This window comes from Mesitornis unicolor, unplaced genomic scaffold (genome assembly GCF_000695765.1).
Source record: "Mesitornis unicolor isolate BGI_N332 unplaced genomic scaffold, ASM69576v1 scaffold48755, whole genome shotgun sequence".
NCBI lineage: Eukaryota > Metazoa > Chordata > Aves > Mesitornithiformes > Mesitornithidae > Mesitornis > Mesitornis unicolor.
The window spans coordinates 5,332-22,174 of record NW_010184377.1 but is presented as its reverse complement, the minus strand read 5'-3'; the positions used below and the strand labels follow the sequence as shown (position 1 = coordinate 22,174).

The 16,843-nt window shown below is 39.0% G+C and overlaps 1 protein-coding gene across 1 annotated transcript in view; it reads right to left on the bottom strand.

Annotated features, from left to right (window-relative positions):
- Positions 1-14,241: 14,241 nt before the first annotated feature.
- LOC104540604 (ribosomal protein S6 kinase alpha-6-like) overlaps positions 14,242-16,843 on the bottom strand; it is a gene marked incomplete at its 5' end in the record, with an annotated part of 7,273 nt that continues 4,671 nt past the window's right edge. Inside the window, 2 exons of the mRNA XM_010184445.1 lie at positions 14,242-14,516; positions 15,417-15,557. Coding sequence (XP_010182747.1) covers positions 14,391-14,516; positions 15,417-15,557 — 267 coding nt within the window. The remainder of the gene's footprint in view (positions 14,517-15,416; positions 15,558-16,843) is intronic.

Here is a 16,843-nt window from a genome sequence, read left to right as displayed (position 1 = left end):
TTTTTTCTATTGTTTTCCTTTACTCTAATCATTTGCATGCAAGGAAGCAGACACTGCTCATTTTTTCCCATCTACTGTTAATTTCAACCTACTGGCATATGCTAAGGAGAAGATTGCCTTTTCCTCGTCAAAGCCAGTTCAACACTAAGACAATGTCTTCTGTGGCCACGTTTTCCAGGGATGAGCAAATCCAACCAGGTGGGAGTCTTTGATTAAAAACCTCACTCTGTTCACATTGCATCCTATTTCCAAACACCACGAAGATTTCTCAACTAATCTTCCTCTGAATGCTGCCTTACGTAGAGGTCGAGAGTCACTGTGCATGTTTTGAGTCACTATTTGCCAACTTTCTAATACTGATGTGATGATTTAGAAGGAATTGACATTATGGATCATTTACGTGAGTAAATGATGTTCTTACCTACAAACCCAAACAAAGCAATTTCTAACTAGGCCTAGTCACTTCTGACAAAAAAAATTAAAATCACATTGTCTTACACAGAAAAGAACCCCACCTATACAACAGAGTGTTTCCTCCATTTTCATACAGATTTTCTTAAGAAGTCATTTCTCAGACATCTCATGGGCAACTGTTCAAGGCTTTCCCAAGCTGCAGCCTCGCATACAAATCAAAGCAGTCCCAGTGCCCAGTATGCCCAAGCAGAGCTGCTTGTTCTGCCCGACAGCAGCGGGGGCTGAGCACCACACCAGTAGGAATCCAATCAATGTCCACCTCTCCTTCAGGCATTTCTAGTGATAAACCACAAACATTTGTTAATGGGTAGAAACTTAGATACTGGCCTTAGGTCACAATCAGGCAAGATACTGTCTACTTACATCATCCATTCTCCATATTGACATAATGTGGTTAAATGAACTTTGTAGGTTAGTCTTGCCATATTAACAAAGTATTACATTCTTATGGAATAACTTATTTTAATGCACTAACGTTTGTCCACAGTTCAATCCATGGTAACACCAGTTTTTTCTATACATGTCAAGAATGGGGGAAGGAAGGGGAGATCAGTAAAAAGGGGTAATTCTCAGCTCAAGTAACTATCTCTGCAAGAGGAAGAATCACATTTTTTTGACCAATCCAGGATAACACATTATAAGAAAAGACTAACCCCAGAGTTTCACCCACCCAAGAACAAGCAAGATCCCCATCAGTGGACAAATGACTTGGGGGCTGGTGGCCACATGTTTTGGTTGAGTTGGGACCGGGGTATTTTTCTTTGCAGACTGGTGCGTATCGCTCCCCAAATGAAGAGCCACCAAACCAAGTCCTCATACAGAGAATTTTCCACACTGTTTTAATTCCACTATAAAAAGTATATTTGTGGCACTTCTAGAAAAATAATTATAGGCAGAGCTCACCTCACCCAAATTAAAAATAAAAAAAAGTGCATTGAATATTTTCCATATCATATCCCAAAAGCTCAGACATCTCAACTGACTTACATATTTTGTTTCAAAGGAAAAAAGAAACCTACGTCTCCTGGCAAATCTGTGCTAAAATCTAGCCTCATTGTAGCTCCATATTGAGGGTTTTTTTCCTAGAATAGCATCTCAAATACAACCATTTCTTTTCAAAGTGTTGACAAACATTTCTATGGCTCCTGACTTACAGTGGTGGAAGGTCACCAGCTCCGTTCACACTATTCGGGTCTCTTTTCCATAGACGAAAGGTCTCACTGAGCAACTCAGCTTGGAGACAATGATCCATGAAGAGACTCATGGCTTTCCTAGAAAATAAAGTCTGTCTAAATCATTTAAGCAGGATAACGCCTTCTTCCTTCATGGAAAAAAGTGTCTTTCACAGCCTGTCTTATCTTTGTTATGAAAAAAAAATGCCTTTCATTCAAGCTGCAGCACAATGATCTCGTCCTACCAGTACTAGACATTCCCTCTCTCTGAGCCCATGTCTCCTAGCATTGGGTCTCCAGCATGAATAATTGCTCTGCACAGGCCTGGCAATGGGCAGAGTGCAGGTTTTCTTGACATCTCTGCAACAAAGTCAGGCTTCACCCCAGCTGGCTTTGTTCCCTCCTCGTGGGCGGGCGAGCTCGATTCGGGCCATGGCATGTTGCAAAGGTAGGTATTAAGCAGAGATTTCCAATGCATTATCACACAATCCCAACAGTGAGCATTCCCAACAGGATGCCTCTATCCATCAGAGGTGAAGCTCCAACAAGGGACTTCCAAATATATCTGAGCATCCTCTGTCCAACCTGTGGCCACCTCCATACCCTGGGGAGAACGTAGTGTGCAGGGATTAGACTTGCTGGCTCCCACTCTTTGGCTGCATCCATCGCTTCTTCAAGCCTTAAAATTCTCTTGTATGTTCAGCTTTATGCCCCTCCTCCAAGATTTGCTAGAAAAAGAAGCCATTAAAAGAAGGAATAAAATAGCTTGTTAGTTAAAGGTAAAAAGTAATAACAACAAAATTTTAGGCCAGTTGTCATGGATTCACATAATTCCTGACATACTCACAATACAAGCCAGATAAAGGTTCACACTTCTAAAACATGAGGTGATGTACCAACAAAGGGGGGTTTGCAGGATCCTTGATATTTTGACATTTGCAATCTTTAGACTAAAGTTATGTGTATTGGTCTTGGTTCAACCAGAAACTCTGCATTTGCCATAGCCAAAATCACTGAATTCAATATTGCCTTCATGACCAATCATCCCTCCGGCCTCAAAGCACATCATATGCAAGTACTACGGTGCCAAGGCACTGAAAAAAAACAAACCAGCTTTTTCCCAGCAAATCAGCAACCTGCATGCCATCACGGCAAGCTTCAAGACAGGCTTTTATTCAGGACCAGATTGCAGCAAAACAAAACATTTCCGCCTGCCTAAAACAAACCTCTTGGGTGAATGCCTGCCTCTGCTCATGTTCTCAGTCTCCACAATATACTGAGTTATTTGCTTTGTTTTCATTATATTTAGGATTAAGTTATTACATTTACAGATATTTCCCCATAGACATTTTTCTTAAATAGCTTACATTGAAATAGTAATAATCCTTTGGATGGTCCAGCTGATTGTTCACCTTATTTCTTTTCACTAGGGTAGGTCCGTAAATTGGATCTCTCTTCTCCAAAGTTTTCTTGGATGAATGGTTTCATTAATAAGAAAAGAAACAGAAATCGATTCAAGCATTCAAAATGCTTTGAAGAGAAATAATTTCAAAGTAAAAAGAATTTAGGAAATTGCAAATCCCAGAGAAAAAAAAATTACTTTATCTCTTTTTTATAAATCCAGCTTAAAATATAAAGGAAAAAATACAGCAGGTTAAAGAAACCTGCCAAGAAATGCAAAATTTTGAAGTTAGATATACTGGTTTTCTAGTGTGGTTTTCATGATGTTGTTGTCTGTCCCTTTCTGATTTCATCCAAGCACTAAATCGCATGCAGCTCTTTGTCTTTGAATCCCAAATAACACCTCTTTCCCAGTGATGCTCTCACCTTTGGAAAACAGCAGGGACACCTTTGTCAGACCACTTGCCTTGCTGAGCATCTACATTTCTGGTCCTCAAAGGTTTTGCATCTTCTGCTGAGGAGGAACAGTGACTGCAAGGTGTAAAACCAACCCCTGCTAAGAGGTAACTCCCTGTAGAAGAGACACTGGGATGTCCATGCACATATGTGCATTTCTGCACACTGATGAAAGGAAAATTCGTGAGGAATTTGTGTTTTATATGAGCAGAACTTCGCTATAACAAGATCTGCAAGCAAACACTTTCACTGAGTAGTCTACAAAGTGTCACCAGCAGCAAATCATTCTATTCTTAGCTCCGTATAATTCGTAAGGACTTTTGAAGGCATGTGCTAGGGCATACATCAGTTACAGTACACAATTGATTCATGTCAAATTTAAGTTGGTTCACTCTGAACACCAAACAATTACCACCACAGTGATTTTATAAAATGCCTCCTCCCTTGGGAAGAAAGCATCTAAATCAAGCTTGGTTTCAAGCCACAAAAATTAATGGTAGTTATTGTCATCTCAGTGCGCAGGAGTCTGCACGCATAAATCCCCACATCAAGATCAAGCTCATATAGTTTTAAGCATTACACAAGCCCCAGATTCAAAATTTAAATTAAAAAGCTCATCTAAACTAGAAAACCTCTCTGTTCTTACAGCCAGTTTTCTTCACTCTGTTGGAGCTGTATCCTGGGCATCGCTATCACAGATTAAATGGAATAGGGTCTGTAGCAGGAAAGGGTAATCAGCTTAGCTGATATTTAGCCAAAAATGTAATTTAAGGTCAAAGGACAGTTAAGGATTGTTATGTTTATTTATAACAGCATGCATGTATTACTTTAATTAGCATTATGTTTGTTAGCAATACGTGACTTCCTACATGTTTCGAGCACATAAAAAAATCTGTAGAATGAACATTTTTTTTCCTGATTGGCTACAAGAAAATTTTCATCATCCAAGTATGTCTCAACCAGAGTGTCATGTGCAAGTTAAAACTGCTTTTTTCACTGTGCTTGTCTCTTGCTTCTGTCTAATTTTCAGATACTGTAATTTTTCATATAACAGACCAATTTCTCTCTGGTGTTTCAGAAGCCGTACCAACCATGGACAAAGTCCCAGTCAAAGCCTTTGGACACACACACAGAGTTACCGTGAGGATTCAAAATGGTCACTGCACTTCCCTAATTTAAAATCAAGCTCAAAACATGCAGGGGTCTCCCAGGACAGTGGGGAAGGGAGCAGGTCCTCATGCCCAGCACAAATGCAAGAGGTTCTTGGACAACACGAGCAGCCTGGGGAAGTTCAGTAACAATAAACAAGTTATTTTATAGATACGTCTTGGTGGCGCAGGAAAAGGGTCCCAGCACTGGCAAGGCTTAACGTTAGGAATATAACCACGGATGTGCACCCACCTCAGCGTCAATGTCATCAGAAAATGTTGACATCTCTAGTTTTACAGCCTTGGAGCCAACTGGGTTCACAAATTCCTGTAGAGCGAGACCTTCCCCAGCACCATCAGCACCACCCTGAGGAGGACATGGCTTAAACCACTCACTGACTCTTCTCCAGGCCCGGGGAGAAGTTTCCCAAAAAGTATACTTCTGCATCAAAGCCTCTTTCTAAAGATGCTGCCAATACTAAAAAAATAACTTTGTGGCAGAGAGAAAGAAAAAGGTAGCTGCATCCCAGCTGGAAAGAGGCATCACCAGAAGGGTATTGCAGAGGAAGCACTATTCAATAAAATCAAGACTGCGAGAATTATCTTTCTGTTATAGGAAGTGTTTTGCCAAATGTTAACAGATGGGCACAGGAGCATCCCAGATCCAACCCCACACTGGGCACTGGTCCAGTCACCACCCCAGAGCAGCTGCTGCTGTTCAAACCCAACCTCACCACTCTTGGTCCCAACTCATCCCCCATAGCAAGGGGCCCTGCAAAAAGCAGAAGCAAATCAGGTGGCAAATACTGGCGCGAGTCACCTAAAAGGCACTCAAATTATTACAGGTCAGGTATTTCAAAGCTACATTTGGGTGCCTGGTACCTGCTAACCTACACCTAACCTAAGCCACTTTTCTTCTTTGCTTCTATGCATTAAGCCACAGTTCATTTCCTTGCATCTGTGAGCCACCTCTTGTACAAACGTGCCCAATTTATCACAGCCAGTCCCTGAATCAAGGAAGTTTATTTTCCTATTTAAAAAAATGCTTATGATATTTTTTTCTTAACTTTGCTCTTTTTTTTTCCCCAGTCTCATCGCTAGCATCATTTCACCAGCTCTTTATTTCACAGCACTGAACTGGGGCAGCATACAGAGGGTGCAAGAGATGATGAAGGAGCTTAACCCCACGCAGCACCACGAGCTGGTACCTCCCCACCCCAGCAGGGAAAACAATTTGCAATTTAGTTAATTAATCACAACTTCATTTGATCCACTTTGTATTTTCTTTCTTGTTACTTTCCAACAATTTAGGGCGATTTTTTTTAATTAAATACAAAGGCCTTTCCACATTTCAGAAAATTAATCACTTTTGGCATTTATTAGTTATTCATTACTGTTTAAAACATGTTTTATAATTCATTAAAGTACCTCAAAAATTAAATTCTTACCGGCCCTAGGCCCAAAATATATTTAAGTAAGAAAATTAAGCACAGTAATAAATAGTGAAGAATTCTGAAATATTAATTTGGCCTGTAGCATTTCAAATGTTTATTTGCAATAATTAATTTGAAGTCAAGTTTACATTGCTTTTGACAGGAGTTTGCTGGGAACTTGGAGTTACTTTACTAATTTGCTCAAATTCACCCTTCTGGTGGCATATTCCATCACTGACAACCATTGCCAGTGCATTTAAATTAATTCTTTCAGCTCTTTCGGAGTTTGATCATTTTCCACGAGGCACAGAAAATTAGCAAGAGCGCTAACAGATACATTCGCGGTTGGGTGTAGGGGGAATTCGCTCACTGGAGCCGATTATTAATGCCGGGTGCATTTTCGTCTCCCTCAGCTGCCCCGCAGAGCAGCACGATGAAAGCATTTCATTTTAAAACTGGCACAAGTGATGACACACGTGGTGTTGAAAGTAAATCTGTGTCCCACACAGAGGCAGCCTCTGATAATAAGTAAGTATAAGTTAGCAAGCTAAGAAATCCCACACACCTAAGAGAAGCATCAGCTAATGAGTTCTTACCGTTTCACCCCCACATCGTCCCCCTTACAGACAATGGGGACGCAGGGCAGTGGGGTCTCTTCATCGCCCTTCAGCAAAGCACATAATGTGCTTTTTTAACTTGGCAAGGCAAGCTCTTAAATAATTTTTCTTCCTTCTTTTGTGTAATAGAATTTACTCCGGATACTGAACCCTGGAGTATCGTAGCATAATAAAAATTGCAATAAATTCCCCAATCAAAAGAGTAAACATGTGCAAAGTTGTATTTCTAAGCATACAGGTGATCAAGTAACTTTTGCTGAAGAAGAGTTCAGTAGCCTTGAAAGACCACTAAAACTATATACACTTGTCATTTATCTCAAAAATACGTATTTTGCAGGAGGGCTGAGGCCATTTCAGGGTGTGTTTCTGGGATGTGAACACCGAAGTGACCCCACAACCAGGAGAACGGCAGATTGTCCTCAACAGCGCAGCCGCAGGTAAAGGAATAAAATAACAATAATGCTAAAAACAATAACAAAACCAACAATATAATACAACTAAAACTAGTAAAACTAATAAGAATATAAAATAGAAATAAAAAATAAATTCTAAAAATAATAAACATGAGAAAAATTATGAAAACTATACTTAAAAAATTAAACATTTTTAAGAAAAAATAAAACAAAAAAACCCCTAAAAAATACGAATAATGCAAATAACGCAGTTTAAATCCAACACCGTTTTCCTTGCTATGTATCGGTCAGCCGCAGCTGGTCCCTGGTTTTCCCGCCGCCTAAAAGCCCCGTGTCGTGCGCAGGCGGCCCCGGGCCGGCGGTGCGCTGGCTCCATCTCCTGGCCGGAGCGGGGAGCGCAGGCAGCGGAGCACGCAGCTCCAGGGCTTTTCACCGCAGAGATGAGCCCGGTCAAAAAACCAAAACCACCCCAACCAAACCATACTGAAGCACTTGATCCTTCCCAAAATTGCTAAAAGGGTTTGTCTGCGGGGGATGTCAGAGCTCCCTCCTTCAGCAAGGGTTGTCCCCATCTCCACCAGCAGACAGGCCTGGAAGGGCTTCATTGTGAGCAAACATCACTGGGCATCGCTTACCTTGGGCAACGGTGGAAAAATACTTTGGTCTGACAAACTACGAAAAAAATAAAGTGTCTGTAACCTATTTTGAATACAAACAGCAACACTAGTTACTAAATGCCTCAGAAACATTTTAAGTCCAGATATTGCAATTTAACTTCAACACTACTATATCCACTGAGCTGCTCTGCCACTTACCTTGAGATCAATCCCACTTGGCTTCCCAGCAACAGCTCACAAATAGGACAGAAAACAATAACCTGCAATTTATCAGCTTAAACCCAAAGAGGACGCAGTGTCAGGAGGCAGAGCCATCACTGCAGCTCCCCAGGCCATGCACAGCAAACACTGACACACGGACTTAACTCTGAGCAGGTACACTGCCACTTATTAAAGTGACTACCTGCACTCATTACCTCATTGCCTGTATTGTCAAAGGACCAGACCTTTGCAGGAAAATTATTTCCTTCTAATATAGAAAGTCAAATGTGAACAGATACCTGAAAAACATACGGAAAGTAGATCATCCCACCCCTAAGTAATACATCAATCCTATCGGTGAATGTATGTTTTATTGAAAGTGTGGCATGAAACACGTGACTGTGAGTATAAATTTATAAACAGCTCTTGATGTAGGTGAGATTTTTGGCATGGTTTACCAAATAATGCAATTCACAGTACATTTAATTTAGGAATGTTCACTCATTAGTTTTGATATGAATTTTTTAAAAAGGAGTTGTTGAGCTTCCAAATCATAAATGATCAATTTTTGTCAATTATAAAATATTATGAATTTGCAACTTTTTTATTCTAGTACTCAAGGAACTGCCAGCTATTTAAAACTGTACCTTTATCATTATTCACAAAGTTTAACAAAAATAAATACAATTTTGAGGTTGTCTTTGGCATGTCGTAATTCAAGGCAATAGTATCTTTTAGCAGCACAGTGCAGAGAAGAACAACATACCATACAATGCACTACCAAAGTCAGCCTTACAAGGAGAAGAGAACGTAGTACAATGCAAACTTTAATGTCAATATATACAGAGCTTTAAAGAAAACATTTTCTTTTAAAATTAAATGAAATAAATACAGTATGATACAAAATCCACAATATGCTTAGAGAAAGAAATGATAGTTACAATATCTGATATCGGGGACCTTTTGTAGAGTTTCATCTTTGAAGTACCGCAGAGAGCATGTAATTCATTGCACACCGTTTTCAACTAATGCCCTTTCGTATATTGAGATTCATAGCCAGTCATGTGCCAGAGGAGTTCTAGCTCTAACCAGAGTTATCAGTGCAAGATGCCAAAGTGCTTGGGATATGACGACAATGCAATTATTTAGCAAACACCGCTTGTAAGCCTAATGCGAACCACACAAGAGAGCAACACTTCGTCCTGCAAAGGAGATCCACCTCGAGCATCTTTTTTAGTTCTCACATCAAAAAAACCCAAAACAGAATTCAATGTTATTCAAGCTCGCTATTGGTAATAAGCTACTGCTCAAATCTTAATAATTAAGAGACATATTCAATTAAATATCCTTTAAAGCTTTCAAAGAAGTTTTGCTTTCATTACATAGGAAAAGTCTTGAGAAAACCAGTCACTGATGATTTTTAAGGAGGGGGCTTCTAATTCTGTAAGTTATTATAACGCTCAAGTGAGCTTTAGATATACACTAAGGGTGGCATTTTTTACAAATTTGTATTCATTCTTCTATTCCCAAAAGAAATGCAGGCGTAACAACAACATAACTTGGAGGAGTAAACGTTTAAGAAATACACCGAAGTAAGGATAAACAGTATTCAGAATGTACTTAACGAAAGGGGTGCAAACGGAGAAGGATGGGATGGCATGAATGACAGCATAGGCACATAACCAACAGGTATCAATACAGACCCAAAGAAGTTTTTGAATACACTTTCAAGGAGAGTTTGAATTTATTATTTTTTTAATCATATAGAGCTCCGGTAGGATTATATGAGGACTGTGTTAGCACAGCTTCAGAAACCTTCTGAGAAAGAAACATCTGCTCCTCCCTTCCCTCCTACAAATATCTGCAAACTTCTAACTCTGGATAGGACTGGAAAACTTAAGTGCTACAGAAGTACAGAAAGCCCCTTGTCTGCACTGATGTTTATGTTTAATCTAATTTCACCGATACGAACCAGGATAACTACATTATTGTGCAATTCATTTAACTCAATTCTTACAAGCTATCTCAACTTTTTAATTGTAACATTTGAGAGCACAGAGCAGAGCACTGAGCGCAGCAATCTGTCACTGCAAAGGACCAGTTTAAGCATCCTGCAAGTAATTTCCAAATGCTGAAGTTTGCTAGAGGTCACTTGAACTATTAGACATAAAGATTAGCTTTGGAAAATGCCTTAAAACCTGGAAGACAGAATTCAAGCTCAGTATGACTGACTTGGGTGAGGTTTTTGGATGCCTTCTCTGGATGTAAGGAGAACATTCAAACCACATTACAACATGGGACTTAAATGGACAGTACCTTAGACCACCTACATCTTAGGCTCTTCGTATGGTCAAAGAGAATTTGTTAGCTTTAAGCATAATGGGAAAAAACACACAACACGCCAACAACGGCATCGAGACTACACAAGCCACAAAACAGTGGCTTAATTCAACCCACCCATGGTAATGCTCTCGGTTACGGGCACTCTCCGCTAAGCGCCACTGGCTGATATTGATGCCACTGCACAGTTTTTGGATACAAAACAGGAATACAACAGAGGTCCTCACTTCTTATCAAAAGCATAACTGATGATAGTAATTGGAATATTTAAGAGCAGGGGTCTGGGGGTCAGGTCTGCTCCAGCTGATGTCTGTGGGAATTTACTGCCTTCAGTGAGAACGTATCAGGCTCTACCTGCACTTGAGAACCAGCATGCACTTGAAGGACATCGAGCTGTTGGAACGGGTCCAGAGGAGGCCACGAAGATGATCAGAGGGTTGGAGCACCTCCCCTACAAGAACTAGCTGAGAGAGTTGGGGCTGTTCAACCTGGAGAAGAGAAGGCTCCAGAGGGACCATACTGTGGCCTTCCAGTTCCTGAAGGGGTCCTACAGGAAAGCTGGGGAAGGACCTTTTACAAGAGCAGGTAGCGACAGAACGAGGGGGAATGGTTTTAAGCTGGAAGAGGTTAGATATAGACTAGATATTAAGAGGAAATCCTTCACTGTGAGGGTGGCGAGACACTTGAACAGGCTGCCCAAGAAAGCTGTGGATGCCCCCTCCCTGGCAGTGTTCAAGGCCAGGTTGGACGGGGCTTTGGGCAACCTGGTCTGGTGGGAGGTGTCCCTGCCCATGGCAGGGGGGCTGGACTGGATGATCTTTAAGGTCCCTTCCAACCTAAACCATTCTACAATTTTATGATTCCATGAAATTGCCATCACCAAACACCAGAGTAGAAGATATTATGCTGGCAGTAACAGAAGCCATATCCAAAATACTACATCATTTAAGATATTAGTTAGTTCTCTGGAAATTCTTCTCAATACATATTACGTATGCCCATTTCTTTGTAATTTTAAGCCTTTGTAAAAATTTCACTCTGTTTTAAAAATCAGTAACATAATAAGATCGTAACTAATTTGTAATCTTGAAATGTGCAGAAAGGATATTAAGGTGTAACAATTTACACTAACCCTTCGCTTCAGCCAACAGCCAATTGTTTTCCATATCAAATATTTAACTGATTACTCAGGAGCAGACCATGCTACTTTTATATAATTGCTTAACTAACAAAAACTAAGTCTGAAAAATAGAACAGGGATGAGAAATATGCAACATACTGCAAAAGAAGTGTCACAAAGATGATCAGTAACTACTACAGCAAGAGTAAACAGCAAGTGAACTCTTTTGTATCTCTGCATATCCAAAATGTCTCAAAGACTGATATGCTGAAATATTCATAGCAGATGAACTTTTCCCCTCCAGATTAAGGATTAAAACTGGCATACCAGGGTACACTGGCCTGTCAGATACAATGAAGATGTTTGTCCGTATGTTTTGCTTGTGATAAGACAACTGTGTAATGTTGCAGTCACTGTAACCTTGCTTTTACCTCAGGAGTACCACTCACACTAAAGGCTAGTCATGATATAAAAACAGCAGGGATAACTTTATAGAAGATGGTTTAAATTCTTTGCTAAGAATCAGAATATCCATCCTGTTTGCGTACTTTTTCTCTTACCACCTTTGTTTTGCACACCAAGAACTTAAGTACCTTCAGCTGCTTATAACTGCTTTTGTGCAAAATGCTTTTAAGGTGCTTATAACGTGGTGCTTCTAAGCAAGCTAAAAGAAAATACCAATATAAACACTGTTAAATGATTCATGAATAAAGCCATTAAAGACCAGCTGCAAGCTTAAGGGAAAGCTGACAACAATTCAAGTTTGACATTTCAGTTGTGTCCCACCCCTTGCATTACCCTCTATCCCCACTGCAGCTTTTACCAATACATTTCAACCCACATTACACCTTGACCTTGGGCTAAAGTGGCCTTATTTCCACCACTGTTCGTTTTTCTTAGAGTGAATTCAAATTCTTCTGGCAGTCATTTGTAAATTTACAAAAAATTACACTGTAAATGAGAGGTTTACAGGCATTCTTGCTGGCAAAGGTCTTCTGTAATGAAGGATTAACCAGTTCCAAAAGGGTCAGATTTCGTACTAAAGAATAAGCTTTCCAGGAAGCAGTTGCATTCTTTGATAAGCTTTCAAGCATTTCAAACAGGCACCTCAAAACTAGGCACAAATGGCCCCTAAAGCTTCCAACATCTACCAAGCACTCAAGAAATTTAGTATGGGGTATGCTCTGCATGATACAAATAGAAAACCTATTTTTGCTATATTCATTAATCTCAAACCTACATATATTCATAACTAACTATATGGCCAGGTAATTTCCATCTTCCCCCACCACAACAGAAGAAAGCAGCTTATCTAACAGTACTTCCAATGCCACCAAGTACTTCACAGATAAGCAAAAACCAGCCAGCACCCTCTGCCTTCTAAGATCTGAGTTACTACCACCACGCATGGCAGCTGGGCCACAATTCTCCCAAAAGCTTATTTTCCTGTCTCAAAATGCCAAGTTCTGGCATCACAGGTGTCTTGTAACTACTGAAACTATCCAAAAACACAAAGTTCAATGATGGCAAATCAGTCTGAAATACATTTGATTTTTGGTCATTTGGATTCTCTAAGTATTCAGTCTAATAGTCACTAATATACTTAAAATTTAAAATGCGTATCATCCTATTATGACAGTACAATTGCACAGTAGTGTCTACAACTTTTGAAAATATTTTTAAAAGCCCATCATCTCTGGATGCATTAGTTCCCAGTCTACTAGCAGTTAGCACTGGTTTTGAATCAGAAAATCCCAAGAAAATTCTGGCCCTGAAATAGATTTATTTTCCATCACAGCATTTAAAAACAGCCGAAGACCTAAGACCAAAGAAAGAAAAGGCAAGTGAGTGCTGGCAACAGGATATTGTCAGTAACTTGTCCATAACTGTGAAATTTCTTGGTCAGAATTCCCTTATCTGGGTACCCTGCAAGGCTTATTTATTTTCCCAAGCTACCCTCTACAGTTAGGCAAATAGAATTTTGCATTTATGTTCTGTAACATTTGTACATGCGGCGAGATTCAGATAGAAGCAATGTTCTATAAAAATCAAAATAAATAAGAAATAAAATCCATGTGCCAAGTTTGTTATAATAAAGTGTCAATTTGTCTTATATGCCAAACAAACTTAATATTTGGTATACTCAGTGGAAACATCTGCTGAGAAAACAGTAACAAAATCAATGTGGATAGACAGTATAAATAACAAAGAATATTCGATTGTGTCATGCTGTCTTTAAGTGGTACCAATGTTATTTAGATCCTTAATTTTGACAGTCTGTACATGTACTTATATTTCCAGCTCAACGCAGGATACAATACCATTTGTGGTAACAACCAGAAATGTTCATTTTCGAGGCCTGTAACATTTCTTTTGGGTCACAAGTGATCAAATTAAGTTTATGGGTAAAGTGCAGAACCTTACACATCCCTTTTGTTTGTATTTTCACATAAACTTATCAGTTACTGGCACCATGCAAACACAGACTTTCCAAATTAATACTAATGCATTTAACACCAGCACAATACATTAGTCAGCTTTGCATAATAGTAAGGAATTAATAGTAATGAAGTTAAGTTGAATTTATTAAGTGCCCAATTACAAAATGAAGAATTTGTCCTTCACAACAGGGTCTAAAGGTATGAAGAAAAGAAAACTTACACTGACACTTTATGTACAACTTGGTCATTGGCAACGGTCCCCTAAACCATTTTTAAATGAACCCAGCGAAACTATACAGAATGTGAAATAATATTTGCAACACAACAGTGTAGAGAAATTCATTATGGTGTACCTGATGTTTAAATTAACAGATACGGCTTGTAAAACAACACAGTATGAACCTGTGGATTTTTTTTTCTTTTTAAAAAAAGGACTTTTACAGAATTCAAGTAGTGTAGCAGGAAACCGAAGATGCCTTTTGATCACAGGTCAGGCAAAATAGAGCCACTTATTGGATTCTCCCCTTGCTTCTGTTTGCTAAGGTGTCCCAGTGGATCTATAAGTCTGTTGATGTTAGCTTTTTCATGCTCCGTCGCTGAGCTAAACTTGAGGCTGCAACAGGCTCTAACACTGGCTGAAATGTCTTGTGATTCAGTGCAGAATACGTAGCAGCCATGGCTCCCTAGAGAACAATGAAACATAAAAGGCTGTAAAGGTCACTTTTACCAGAAAATAAAGCAATTAAATTCTTAACTCTAAAAAAAACCCTCAACAACCGCCAAACAACAAACCAGGACTTATGGCAGGTCACGCACATTCTCTAAAGTTGGTTTTGAAAAAAACATTTATTGTTGAATCCTTCAGGTTTCTAAGCATGGGTACCTGATATCTCTTTTTCTTTCCTGCGTATTTGTTTTACATACCTTAGATGTAGAAGCAACCTGTTAATGTGAGTCAGAGTTAATATATTCCAAACAACATTAGCATCAATTTACCAAAAGCAGTCACTTAGGTGGATATTCAGGTCCTGACTTACGGACACAACACAATTAAGACTAGCTATCAAAGGTCCTTGCTTTTGTATCCAACAAAACTAAAGAAGCCAACTTAAAAGCTGCCTGCATACAGCAACGTATGCAGGCACACAATGTTTTTGTGTTGCAAGTCAGAATCACAGGTGAAAGAACTGTCATGCAGTTCATTAATTTATGTTAGAAAAGCATAATACGAGTCAGTCAGAAACAAATCCCAAAAGATTTCTTAAATAAGAATGCTAGGACACCTGTGGAAAGCTTAGGTGCAGATAACTGTCTTGTCAGGTTCCTACATAGCCAAAGCTACCTTCATCTTTGAAAACACTCAGAAAAATCTCTTCCTTTACACATTAAAAAAAATAATAAGTAAATCAGTTTACCAGTAATATGTCTACTTATTTAACTTAAATACCTATGTACTAGAGAAAACAAAGAAAGCTAAATTCTTTTCTAAAGAAAAAAATTACTTCTGCCTGTAGCTCTAAAAACAACCCAATTCATTGTGCATCACCAGCTTGAGCAGCATTCTAGTCTTTGGGTTGTTTTACCTTTACTAGATGTGGTGCATCTTGCCTGTTTAGCTGATAATGTGGCAGCTGGTCCCTGCAGGCTATCCATGAATGTTTCAATACTTGCTCTGCTGTATATCGCTGATGTGGATCTACATGAAGCATATGTGATAACAAATCCTAGACAAAAAGGAAAAACACACATACTATTCAGTTAAAATAATCTTAGACAGACTTTAAAGCATTAATTATGGCAGCAATGAAAAAAGTACCCTGTGTGGCAGAGATTAACACAATGCAAACGTAAAAAAAAAATGAGCAGATAAATTGGATCATTCTGTGCCTTGACACCACAGAAGTCTGAAAACAATGTGTTGTACTGTATCATCAGTTTAACAGAACCAGCCTTTATTGTAAGGAAACTTACTGCTGTTTGTGTGTTTCATATTTCAGTTTATTATTAATATAATCTTTAAGAGACTAGAAATACTATTGAAATTTAGCAGACAGATTTTATGGAAGAAAGCTATTATTTGCAGTCACCTCTCCTCATTCGTCCTACACATTTGGGCCTGCCAACTACATATTACTATTGAATTTATATACAGTGATATACTATTGAAGAGTTTCTCCTTCAAGGAGCTATACAAGAAGTAAAGCAAACAGAAAAGGACACTTGTTTTTGTCCGTTTAGAAGCATTAGCAGTAAATTACTAATTACAACGTTGGTCAAAAGAAGAGCTGGGTGGGAAGGGTACAGAACAGTGACGGGAATAGTGCAAAAGAAAACAAAATATGAACAAGCCGACAGAACGTTCCCTTTGTTTTAGGTACAAAATGTTAAGCATTCTTAAATATACAGAAGTCAATTACTTGTGCTAAGACAGCATCAGCCAACAAGTATTCTGAATCACTCCTACTAAAATGAACAAATAGTGCCGTTCCAAAGGAGCAGGAAAAGATTTAATATTACTGCCAAGCTTTATAAATGGTAACATTGGTGACTAAGATACCTACAGACCAGACCAACACCAAACCCAGAACACACATACAGCAGTTGATGAAAAATGCAGGCTTTAAGTAAAAAAGACAGCCGCATAATCAAGCTGATAAAGATTTTTGGCAAGATATCCAGATATATTTGGTTGTTAAAGTACTACTTTAATTGCTGAAAGAACTAACAAAAACAAAAGACCTGATGACTTCAGTGTTGACCAACATTTAAGAAATTGCACTACAAAAAAATTAACCTATTAATGCAAGACTTATTAGCTATTAGAACTAACAGATAATAGTAAAAAGTCATCCTTTCATTTAAGGAATTCCAAAACCACCTGATTTTAGTCCAGTAAAAAAATACTGATGACTAAAAAAGCCTGTATTGGGTCTTACTTTATTTTAAATCGCTATCAGTGACCTGTGGGAAGCAAAAGAGCGCACTCCTGCCAAGTCTGCACCAAATTGGA